Source organism: Neofelis nebulosa, chromosome 15 (assembly GCF_028018385.1).
Source record: "Neofelis nebulosa isolate mNeoNeb1 chromosome 15, mNeoNeb1.pri, whole genome shotgun sequence".
NCBI classification, from domain to species: Eukaryota; Metazoa; Chordata; class Mammalia; order Carnivora; family Felidae; genus Neofelis; species Neofelis nebulosa.
The window spans coordinates 74,765,784-74,776,288 of NC_080796.1; the positions used below are offsets into that span (position 1 = coordinate 74,765,784).

At 65.6% G+C, this 10,505-nt stretch overlaps 1 protein-coding gene across 15 annotated transcripts; it reads right to left on the reverse strand.

The window, feature by feature from the left end:
* Nucleotides 1-57: 57 nt before the first annotated feature.
* Nucleotides 58-10,374, reverse strand: ADAM15 (ADAM metallopeptidase domain 15). 15 transcript variants are annotated; one of them, XM_058702029.1, is made up of 23 exons: nt 10,185-10,372; nt 8,937-9,043; nt 8,257-8,333; nt 7,802-7,880; nt 7,545-7,621; nt 7,250-7,454; nt 6,052-6,117; nt 5,897-5,965; nt 5,649-5,818; nt 5,484-5,568; nt 4,916-5,064; nt 4,659-4,833; nt 4,287-4,379; nt 3,855-4,159; nt 3,576-3,777; nt 3,245-3,322; nt 2,756-2,828; nt 2,453-2,591; nt 2,001-2,070; nt 1,312-1,383; nt 828-899; nt 448-623; nt 58-354 (listed from the first exon to the last, which is right to left on the reverse strand). In XM_058702029.1, exons 1-23 carry the CDS (start codon nt 10,261-10,263, stop codon nt 312-314), a joined length of 2,661 nt encoding a protein of 886 aa, XP_058558012.1. In that variant the 5' UTR covers nt 10,264-10,372; the 3' UTR covers nt 58-311. The 15 variants fall into 15 exon arrangements, with proteins under 15 accessions (XP_058558012.1, XP_058558011.1, XP_058558013.1 ...); XM_058702028.1 differs by having other exon boundaries at nt 1,312-1,386; XM_058702030.1 differs by having other exon boundaries at nt 448-566; nt 1,312-1,386; nt 10,185-10,371.
* Between the last annotated feature and the right edge of the window lie 131 nt (nt 10,375-10,505).

A 10,505-nucleotide genomic window follows, 5' to 3' on the forward strand; every position in this document is an offset into this window, starting at 1 on the left:
TGGAACCGCAGCAGGGGCGACCCGGCCTTCCCACAGCCGACAAACTCCGAGGCGCGCTGCCCAGACCTCACTGTTTATTGCACCAGAGCAGGGACAGGCTGTGTGCACCTCCCTCAGCCCAGTCCAGCGCCCAGCCCCTCCCCAACCCCAGCTTCCATGGCGTGAGCGGGTCCCTAGAGTGCTGCTCAGCGGCCCGTGGCAGTGTCCGGGGTCCAGGCTCCGGCTCCCTCAGTCATCACCGGGGACTCCAGGGACTGGTCGCCTCTTGAAGTCCTAGGTCCGGGTGGCAGGCCGGGAAACCTCAGCAGAGGTCAGAGGTAGAGCGAGGACGCTGCTGGGGGCGGCGGTGCAGGTCTGGGGTGCAGACGCCAAGCACAGAGATCAGAGGTGCCCTTTCCCCAGACCATTCGCCCCTCCCACCCATCCTCCGCGCCCCTGCTCGCCTACCTGGACGGTACCACTACGGGTTGGATTCCAGTTTCTGGGCCAGGCAGGTCACCCAAAGGGCACCGGCTCTGGGGGTTGGCAGGCAATGGCTTCCTCGGGGGTGGGGGCTTGGCGGGCCCCTGTGAGTGGGAGAGAAGGCAGGAGGCTAGCTTGGGAGGGGATGTCATGGTGCCCACCTGGTTTTTAGGGAACACCAGCTTGTGGGGCCGGCTTCAGAGGTCACCTCTGTCTCCAAACAAACCTGTCACCGGTAAAGGGCATCAGCGGATGTGCCCTTAGGCACAGAGGGGGCATCTCACCATGGCCACCACTGCCACGGCTATTAGCACCACAGCCCTGGGTGGGGGAGAGGCCGTGCCCTTCTCTCCCCACACTGTTACCTTAGGGTGCCTCACCACCGGGTCAGCGGGCAGAGGGCGGGTGGGGGGATTGGGTCGGTCATCCAGCTCAGCCTGGACAGAGAGAGGGGCAGTGCTGTGAGAGCACAGCCAGGGGCAAGAGGCATGCAGTGGTACTCTTGAGGGGTTCAGGTCAACATGCAAAGTCAGCCAGGGGGCAGGAGAGAATGGGGACATGCGCACAGGGCTTGGGTGCCTGCCAGCAGAAGCCTCAGGGGAGGAAGGCACGGGTCAGAGTGGTGTCCCTGGCCAGCTGCAGTCCTGCCACTGACCACCAGATGGCGGTAGAAACCAAGGCAGGAGGCTCACCCTTTGCTGATTCTGGGGCTCAGAGTGTCTGAAGGCTGAGGGGCACCCCGGTCCCCTAATGAAGAGCGCCACTGGCAGGGGACCAGGGTGAGAGCTGCAGCTGGGCACCAAGCCTCCCACCTGCCCTGGGCGAGGGCGGGGCCTGGCCTGGATTTACCTGGAGTCTCTTGGGCACAGGGTCAGGAGGCAGCGGCCTGGAAGGGGGAGCCGGGAAGCCAAGAGCACTGGCCTGCTGAGAGAGCAGGAGGAGCAGACAGGCAGGGTGGGGGCGGGGTGGGGGGGGGAGCACAGAGACAGATGTGGGCAGAGAGGGGTCAGTGCCTGCGGGCGGGGCAGCCAGGGTCCCTGGGGCGGGGGGCGCAGTGCATGCTGTTATCCAATTGTGTGCAGAGGGGGTGACGGACAAGTGGTGGAGCTGGCATGCAGACCACCCCCCACACCCCTGCCGGGGGCTCAGGGGGCACTCACCAGCCCTCCTACCCATGGTGTCCTGGGCCTCATCAGGGTGTGGCACACCCAGGGCCCCTTCTGAGCACCACCCCCCTCGTCCTCCAGGGGCCCCTCTGGGAGCATCCGCAGACCCACCTCTCACAGCCACCAGCTTGGCCAGCTCAGAGAGCTCAGCGGACCCTCCTCTAGGTGACTGCCCCTCCCCACTGCAGGCTGGACTCTGCTTCTGGGCCTGCAGCCAGGGGAGTGGGGGAGGGCTGGCCCTGACTCCTCTGGCCGACTCTTGGGCAGTGTGAGACTCTCTCTGAGTCTAGGGCCTTCAGTACCCCCGCCCCAGGGCCCAAGCCGGACGCTTGGACAAGGTGGGGCCTCTCTCCTCTGGTATCCATGACTCACCTTGGCACCTGGCATCAGCAGGACCCTCTGCGGGGGTCCTGGGCGTTCTGGGGGACCAGACTGGGCTGCCCTGGACATGGAGAAAAGGAGGCAGGGGGCCCAGCGTCAGACCACGCTCTCCACCCGCACACAACCCTTGAGTGCAGTGGACGCAGCCCCTTGGAGAGCAAGGGTTTAGCCCAGTCAGACTGGGGAGGCGGGGGCGGGGGGGGGGGTGATGAGCCGGAGGGAGGGCCCCACTTAGCACAGGGGCTCCCCGGCTGCCCTCCGTGCGTCTCTGTGTGAGGTGAAGAGTTACGGGGCGTGTGTAGAGAAGGGAGGTGTGGGGGGAGCGGTCCGAGGGGCTGGCGATCGGAAGCCGGTGGGGGGCGCTGCAGACGGGGTGGGGCAGGACCCCACGGCCGTCGTGTGCCGCAGGGCGGTCGAGGGAGCGGCGGCAAAGAGCCTGGTACCTGTACTGGCAGCTGGGGCCTTTGAGCTGACAGAGCCGTTGGCGCAGGCGGGCACGGTGCCAGTAGCTGGCGCCCAGGAGCATCAGGGCCACCAACAGCAGGAGGCTGAGAGGCAGCCCTGTGGTCAGGGAGCTGGTTGCTGTGGGGAGAAGGCGGGTGGGGCTAGGATCCTACACCCAGGAAGGGGTGGCAGGTGGGGAGGAGGAAGTGATCAGAGAACCCCAAGGGGTCAGGAAAGGGCGGGGGGGGGGGGTAAGGAAGCCACTGTGCCGTCTCCCCTCTCCCCTCCCCCTCCCCCCCCACCTCTGCTGCGATTGGCACAGTCCGGCGGCGCCCAGCCCTCCTCGCAGCGGCAGTGTCCTTTGCTGTCGCAGACCTAGGGGTACAGGCTGAGTAACGAGGGGCCCGTTCCCCTGTCCCAGCTTTTCAGGAGCTCCTAAGTGCACAACCGGGAGGTGTGCCGGGGTGATGGGATGGAGAGAGGGACAGTTTATCCACGGTAGACCAGGTGAAACCAAACTAGCCCCTCGAGCGCCTTCTCCGTGCCGGGCACTGTACCGGAAACCCCCATGTCCTCTCATGCACCAGGAACTGGGTACTATTATCCTGCCCACTGGATAGTCGAGGAGGCTGAGCTCAGAGAGGTTAATAATCTGCCTGAAGTCACACAGCTAGGCAGCAGCAGAGCAAGGATCGGAAGCTAGGTGTGTGTGTTTCCCAGCCTGTCACCGTTCTCGTCCCCGGAGGCTGCCTGCTCCCCCCCCCCACACCGTCTCCCCCAGGCCAGCTCACCCCGTGCCCATGGCACTTGCTTCGACATTCCTGCGCTCCCAGGAGACCCACGGGCTGGCATCGACGGTCAATGCACACCTGCCCAGGGGAGGAAGAACAAAGATCAGGTTCTCACGAAGCTTCACTGACCCTGGGAGGCCAGCGCGGCTGAGTGGCGGATGGAGAAACCGAGGCCCACGGGAGGACAGGACTTCGCTCGGGCCAAAGAGAGGATCTGAACCCCCCTCAGAGTCTGTGCCTTTTACACGGGTGGACAGAGAGGCCCGGGCACTGCTCGCCGTGGTCCCGACACCCCTCCCCCTCCTGGTCTTGCCCCCTTGGGACTGCTCACCAGGTCAGGACCACAGGCTGTGCCGGGCAGAGTCAGGAGGGGCTGGGCCACGTCATTGCCCAGGTCCAGGTGGACCCAGCTGCAGTTCAGCTTCGGCTGGGTCCCGTTGGCCTCTAGTATCTCCCAGTGTAGATCCCGGGCTGAGCCCCGCAGCGGCCGGGCCCGACCCCCCTGGCACTGGAGCTGCCCGCACATGGCATCTCTGAGGTGAGGGAGGAGGTGCAGGGTCAGGCCGAGGCCCCCACAAACCCAGAGGAGAATCCAGGTTTCGTCACTTACTTAGGGGCACAGGACACGTAGCTGCCATCAGGGCTGCGTCCACAGCTCCCGAAGGCATCGCCTCTCGTGTTGGCGGTAAGGAGGCAGCGCGGTGCGGCGGGCTGGGCCCCGGGTCCCCAGAGAGCCTGGCACTGCTGGGCATAGGAAGCGCAGCGCCCCTGCACGCACACAGCCTGGCCCCCCGCGCACGGCTCACCGTCGCCCAGGCTGACGTCAGGAGGGCACTGGGGGCTGTCTCCCGAGCAGAACTCCGCGAGGTCACAGTCCCCTCTGGCGGGGCGGCACTGCCAGCCGGCTGGGCGCAGCTAGGGGGGTGGGGGAGGGTCAGAAGGGGTGCCGGGCAGGTCCAGCCCGGCCCTGGGGGCCACAGGGACCCTTCCCGCCGTGGCCCCGGGCGGGTGAGCTGTGGCGGCCGGACCGGTCCGTGCCCACCTGGCAATCCTGACAACAGAGCCCGCCGGACGCGCACTGCGCCCCAGGCCTCAGCTGGCAGGTGACGTCATCGCAACAGGGGTCGGTGCATTCCTGGGGGCACGGGGTGGGGGTGGGGGGTTGCGTCAGGGCGGGCTGGGCCCGAGAGCCTACCTCCTCCCCTCCGCCCAGGGCAGCCATCAGAAGGACGCAGCGGCAAGTAAAGGCCAGAGCCCAATGACATGCATGGTGTCCCTGCAGGCGGGGAGGGGCGGAGAGGAACGGGCCGGCCCTTTAGAGCCCACGAAGGGGCTCTGGAGGCTCGGAGCGGGGTAGTGAGCCAGGGCCAGGGCACAGGAGTGAGTGGGGCAGGGCTTTGGGCGAGGGGCTCACGTCCGGGAAGCCACAGTCACACTGCTCGCCCGGCTCCACCAACATATTTCCGCAGACAGCGGCCATAGAGGGCAGGCCGGGCTGCCGTTCGAAGAGGCAGCTGCCCATCCCCTCCAGGAGAGCCTCCTCCAGGGCCCGCCGGCTGCAGTTGCTGAAGTTGAGGCCTGGCAGGAAGCTGGGGACGGTAGGGGAGAGGTTAGGGCTGCAGCCACCCCCTGCCCCTGCCCCTCCCCGCTGTGCGTCCTGCAGCCACTCACTCTGTGGAGGCCTCCATGATGCAGCTCTTGGCCGGGGCCGGGCCCGGGCAGGGGCAGCTGTTCCCTGGCAAGTCGTGGTCCAGGCCCAGGCTGTGGCCCAGCTCGTGAGCTATGGAGGACGCAACCCCCAGGACGCTGGTGGAGTGGTCCTGGCATTGGGGAGGGGACACCCCAGGTCCAGCACCAGCCTGACTCTCTTGTTCTCTCCTCATCTGACCTCTTGGGCGCTCAGCCTCCCTCCTTCACTGCTTCTGGAGTAGGAGGAGAGCCCGGGCCTGGGTGGTGGGAAGGCTTAGAGCTCGCTCAGCTCTGTTCCTGTCCCCTACGTGTGGCCCTGGGCGCTCGCCTCTGTTCTGTGGGCCTCAGCCACCCCCTCCTCCCCTGCGAGGTGCCCTCACAGGTGAAGCCCCCACGTAACGGTGCTGTGACAGCAGGGGCCACGTCCTACCCGCCGTCCTCCCCACCCCACCCCCCCGTCCCCACATCCGCGGTTTTGGGGTAGGTAACTCGGTGGGGTTGGGGGGGGCACATGGAGGAAGCGACGTGCGAGGGCCCCGGCATCGCTCACCATGTTCACACCCCCCGAGAGGTCGGGAGAGCAGATGGAATTCTGAGTGGCCATGCCCACCGCGGGCCCGGAGAACGAGGTGGCACTGTGGGATCGCAGGGCCACAGGTCAGCCCAGAGCTTCAGGGCCGCAGGCGGGGAGCTGGGGCGCAGCCTGGGGTCTTACGTCACGAGCTGGGCGCTGTCGTGGGGCAGTCGAGGCAGTAAGTCTTCCCGACGCCAGCGCAGGAAGTTGTGTAGCGTGAGGCCGGGGTCCCGGCTGATCTCCACCAGGTCACGCTGGCTCCAGGCCTCCAGGCCCACCAGCGCCACCCGGACGTTCAGGGGCCGGAAGAACTGAAAGAGAATGGGGGCTCAGGAGAAGGGTCCCCGCGGCCACAGGGCCGTCCGGCTGCTGCTGGGCCCGGCACTCACGGTGTCCAGGAGAAAGGCCACCTTCAGCATGCGGGTCAGCAGGTACTGGAAGTCCGGGTACCTCTGGACCTGCGGCTCAAGGGAAACGACCATGATAAGGAGCAGACGCGGCACTGGGGGGGGGGGGGCAGGACACACGGTGCTCGCAAGCTCACCTCAGAATGGTCGGCTACGAGCACCAGCTCAATAACCTTGGTCTCTGCCACCACGTCCCGCGTCCGCTGAGGACAAGAAGGGGTGTCAAGCACACTCCTCACGCCGGGGCCACGCGGGGCTGCCCGAGCTGTGTCCGCTCCCACCCTGTGTGCTCCAGTGGAGGAGAGCAGAGAGCCCGTTTCACAGAGGGACCCCTGAGAGCCTGAGAGGCCAGGGACTTGCCCAAGGTGGACCGAGAAGTAGGTCATGAAGCTGGGAGTAGAGCCTTGCTTCTCTGGCTCCAAACTCAGTACTTTTCCTGAATTAAAAAAAATAATACTAGGGGCGCCCGGCTGGCCCAGTCGGATGAGCATGCGACTCTTGATCTCGGGGGTCGTGAGTCTGAGCCCCACACTGGGTACAGAGATTACTAAAAACAGCCAAAACAATAAATAGGGGGCACCTGGGTGGCTCAGTCGGTTAAGCGTCCGACTTCGGCTCAGGCCATGATCTCACAGTTCGTGTGTTCAAGCCCCGCGTCGGGCTCTGTGCTGACAGCTCAGAGCCTGGAACCTGCTTCGGATTCTGTGTCTCTCTCTCTCTCTCTCTCTGCTCCGCCCCCCACTCAAGGCCTGTCTCTCTCTCAAAAATAAACGTTAAAAAAAAACACAATAAATAAACTTTAAGAAGTAAATAATAATAGCCAACACCATCGTATATTTACCTATCTCAGGCACAGTTTAAGCACCATATAGATACTTGATAGATGGATATAGACTCGTTTAAGCTCCACAGTAACCCTAGAGAGTAAGTAGCTTATTCTCCCCAATTTATAAACGAGGGAGCTGGACTCATACTGCCTTATGCCTGGTGACTGTGTGGTCTGTAGCCAAGCACTCTCCGCACACGGGATCATACGGCCCATGAAGAGTCTGAGTCAGGTCCCTGCGTCTAAACCCCGCGTATGTCATTTCGTGGTTGAACAGCTTTGGGCAAGTCACTGCCTCTCTCTCTCTCTGAGGTGGTTTTCTAACAAAGACGGAGCTATTGCCAGCCCGAACCTCCCAGGGTTTCGGGAGGAGGAGAGGAGATTATGTTCACACAGGGCCCGACCCAGGGCAACAGCTCCTTAGAAGGTATTGGAAACCAAGATCTCTGAGGGTCCGGGGCCTGGCCCTCAGGGACAACAGAAGCCTGGCCTCTTGCCGTCATCCTCACCCGACGACTGCGCACGTGGCTGTGGCGCCGTCCCCGGGGCCGCTCCTGGGGAGCCCGCGTGGCCACAGATGCGTGCCCGCTCAACCCACAGGTGCGGCCTGGCAGGAGGAGGTCTCGGGTCCGGGAGATGATGGGGGCGGCTCGCAGGTCCCCGGGCCCCAGCTCCAAGGTGTAGCTTCTCTCGGGGGACAGGACCACCAGACCCCTGGGAGGAGGCAGGAAGGCAGAAGACCTCTCAGCTCCACACCTCACACAGCCTCGCTCTCTCCACCCTGGTGGGATGCGCCCTCTGTACCTGAGCCCTGAGCAGGTGCACACGGATGCCCAGGAGCCCACGTGGCCCCGTACCGCTCCCTGGTAGCAGCAGCTGTCCTACAGCAGAGAAAGGTCAGCGCTACCCCAAAGGCCAGGGCTGGAGCCCCCGAGGCTAGCTAGCCTGTCGGTGAAGGCTGGTGAAGGCTGGTGAAGGTGCACCCCACATCCCTTAGGGATGACACCCTCCATCTGGCCCCTGGCGCCGCCCTCGGGCCGGAGACAGGACACTAGACTCACCAGAGCGTGTCCCTCGCTGGCCACACGGGTGCCGTCGGGCCGGTACCACATCAGGTGTGGGCGGCCTGGGACTAGCTCCCTGTGGAGTGAAGAAAAACGGAGGCAATGCCAGTCGCCTCCCAGGGCGGTACGGCGACATCCTGAGGTCCAGAGGTGGTAAGGGGTGGCTGGGGGCCAGGGTTCCCCCCGAGGCTGCAGAGTGGAGCGGTCGGGCCACAAACTCTGCCAGGCTATCTGGGTCCCAACCTGGTTTTTACCACACGCTAGCTGTGTGACCTTGGGCAGGTTATGTAACCTCTCTGTGCCTTGACTTCTTCATATGTAAAATGAAAACAGCAACATCATAGCATTTACCTTATAGGTTGTTGGAAGGATTAAGAGAGTTCGAGCACTTAGTAAATGTCACCTACGGTTGCTACTTGTGCTGTTATTGTCGTTACCACCGTCATTGTTACCTATTCTGCAGCAGCTCCAGGGTATGACTGTCACCGTCCAATTCCAATCTGATCCGCAGAGCCTCAGGCAGATTGGTCTGCGGGCACCAGAGGGTATGTCACCTCCCTGGCCCTGCCTGAAACTCCCATCCGTCTCTAACCAGAAAACCTCAGACCCTTAGGAGAGTACCAACGATTAGGTCACTGGAGGGGGGGGGGGTCCCGAGGGAGGGGCCAGGAAGCCCTGCCCGGCCTGGGGCATTGTTCTGGGGGGCTGTGTGCGAGGTCAAGGAAGGTATCTGAGCCGCCCCTTCTCGGCTTCCTGCCCAGAGAGGAAGCATCATGGAAGAGCTGGCGCACGCCCCAGCCCTTCCTCTGACTCAGCGTTGGAATTGGGGAGGGGGGTGCCTGGTGAGGCCCTGACCTTCCCCCACTGAGAAAACCCGCAGAGTGAGACCCTGAAGGCAAGTCTGGCCTCAGGGTCTCCCCAGGAGATGGACGGGGTCGGGTGGGGCTGAGGCTGGCAGATGCGTGTTGGGGGAGAGGGGGTAAGCGAAGCCAGGTGCTGGGGTGTGGCCAGAGGGGCAGCCAGACCTGGGGTGGCCGTGCCACATGAGGTCCACTCACCTGCTCCTCAGAGAGGGCTGGTTATGGGGGCGGCAGGGACTGTGTTCTGTGCTTGAAGGGACAGGGGGGCTCACCTGGAGCATCTCCGCTAGGCTGAGTGTGGGGCTGTCTTGAAAGATCTGGGGCTCCGAGTGTCCACCCAGGGCCCTCTCTGGCCTTGTCTGCTCCTCCACAGGGCCACCTGCAGGGTCCCCAGGACACCCCAAGAGAGTGCTGAGCGAGCCAGTCCCTGGCGCTGGGCACAGCCGGTGCCTGTGGCCACTCAGGGCCCTTCTTGGCTGGAAGGACTCCTGCACTGCATTCTGGGACTTAAAGGAGCAAGCCCCAGGAGAGGGGCTTCTCTCCACCCCCACCCCTCACTTTCACCCCTACCCCACCTGCACGTCCCCAGAGAAAGTTCAGCTTGCCCCGCCTGGGGCCCCCTCCCTGTCCCCCCAGGCTCTCACGGGGAGCCCCCTTCCCACTCCCTCCCAATCACCCCCCCCCAGGAACGCCCCCTCTCAGGCCTGGGCGAAGCCTTGTGGCCCGGTGCCCACTCACCCTCCCCTTTCCTCACATCGGAGCTGCGGGAACGCCCATCTCTGGGTGCGCAGTGCAAACACCCCTCCCTAAACATCCCTCAGACCCAGCCAGGCACACCCGCTCGCCACAGCTCAGCTCCTCCCTGCTCCCAACATCCCCCCCCTCCTCCGTCCCCACAACGGCCCTGTCTCCTCCGCACAGCCCACCCCCGCCTGCCATCCCAGTCCGTGGCCAGAGACGCAGCGGGAAGTGAAAGTTCCTAGGAGGAGTTGGTGTCAGCCTCTTTCCAGGCCGACTCTCCGCCCGCACCCCCCCCCCCCCCGCCCCCGGCTCCTCCCGCGTCCCCACCCGCCAGCTCCGCCAGGTTTTTGGTGGCATCAACACGGGGTGAGGGGCGCCGTGACCGCCCGGGCCCTGGATAAGGAAGAGTCCTCTTCGCCAAACCCTCCGGGCCGTGCCCACTCGGCGCCCTGGCACCGGGCAGGATGGTCGGCTAGGCCCCAGAGGGGCGAAGACGTCAGTCCTGGGGAGCAGCGACCGTCTCCCACCATCCTGAGGGGGCGCTGGGCCGGGCCCTTTGGTGCCCGGCGCCGGAGCCTGGAAGTGTCCGCGGGGACCGCGCACAGGATGACCGCGCAGGGGGACCGGCATCCCCCTCCATCGCCCAAGACATCGAGGCAGGGCGGGCCGCGCTCTGGCCAAGGGGTCTCCCCGGGTCTCCGGCCGACCCCCAGTGCCTCCCGACTTCCCCGTGCCTTCTCCCAGTCTGTCCCCCCGCCCACCGCGGGCCGGGCACTCACCTCGATCCGGGAGCGGCCGGGAGGACAGGGGGCTGCCTGCGCCCAGGAGCCCCAGGGCCCAGAGCAGCGCCAGCCGCATGGCAGCGGCGCCCGGGGCCGGGCGAGGGCAGCAGGTGCTGGGCCGCGCGCCGAGGAACCTCGGCCGCCGGGTCTGCCTGGCGCACCCCGCCGCGCCGGGCCGCCACCAGGCCCCGCCCCGTCCCGCCCCCGCCCCGGGGGCGCAGGGCCAGGCCCCGCCCCCGGGGGAGCCGCGGCTCCGCCCCCGGAGGGCCCCGCCCCCGCCCGCGACTCCCGCGGGGCCCGCGCGGCTCGGCCCCGCCG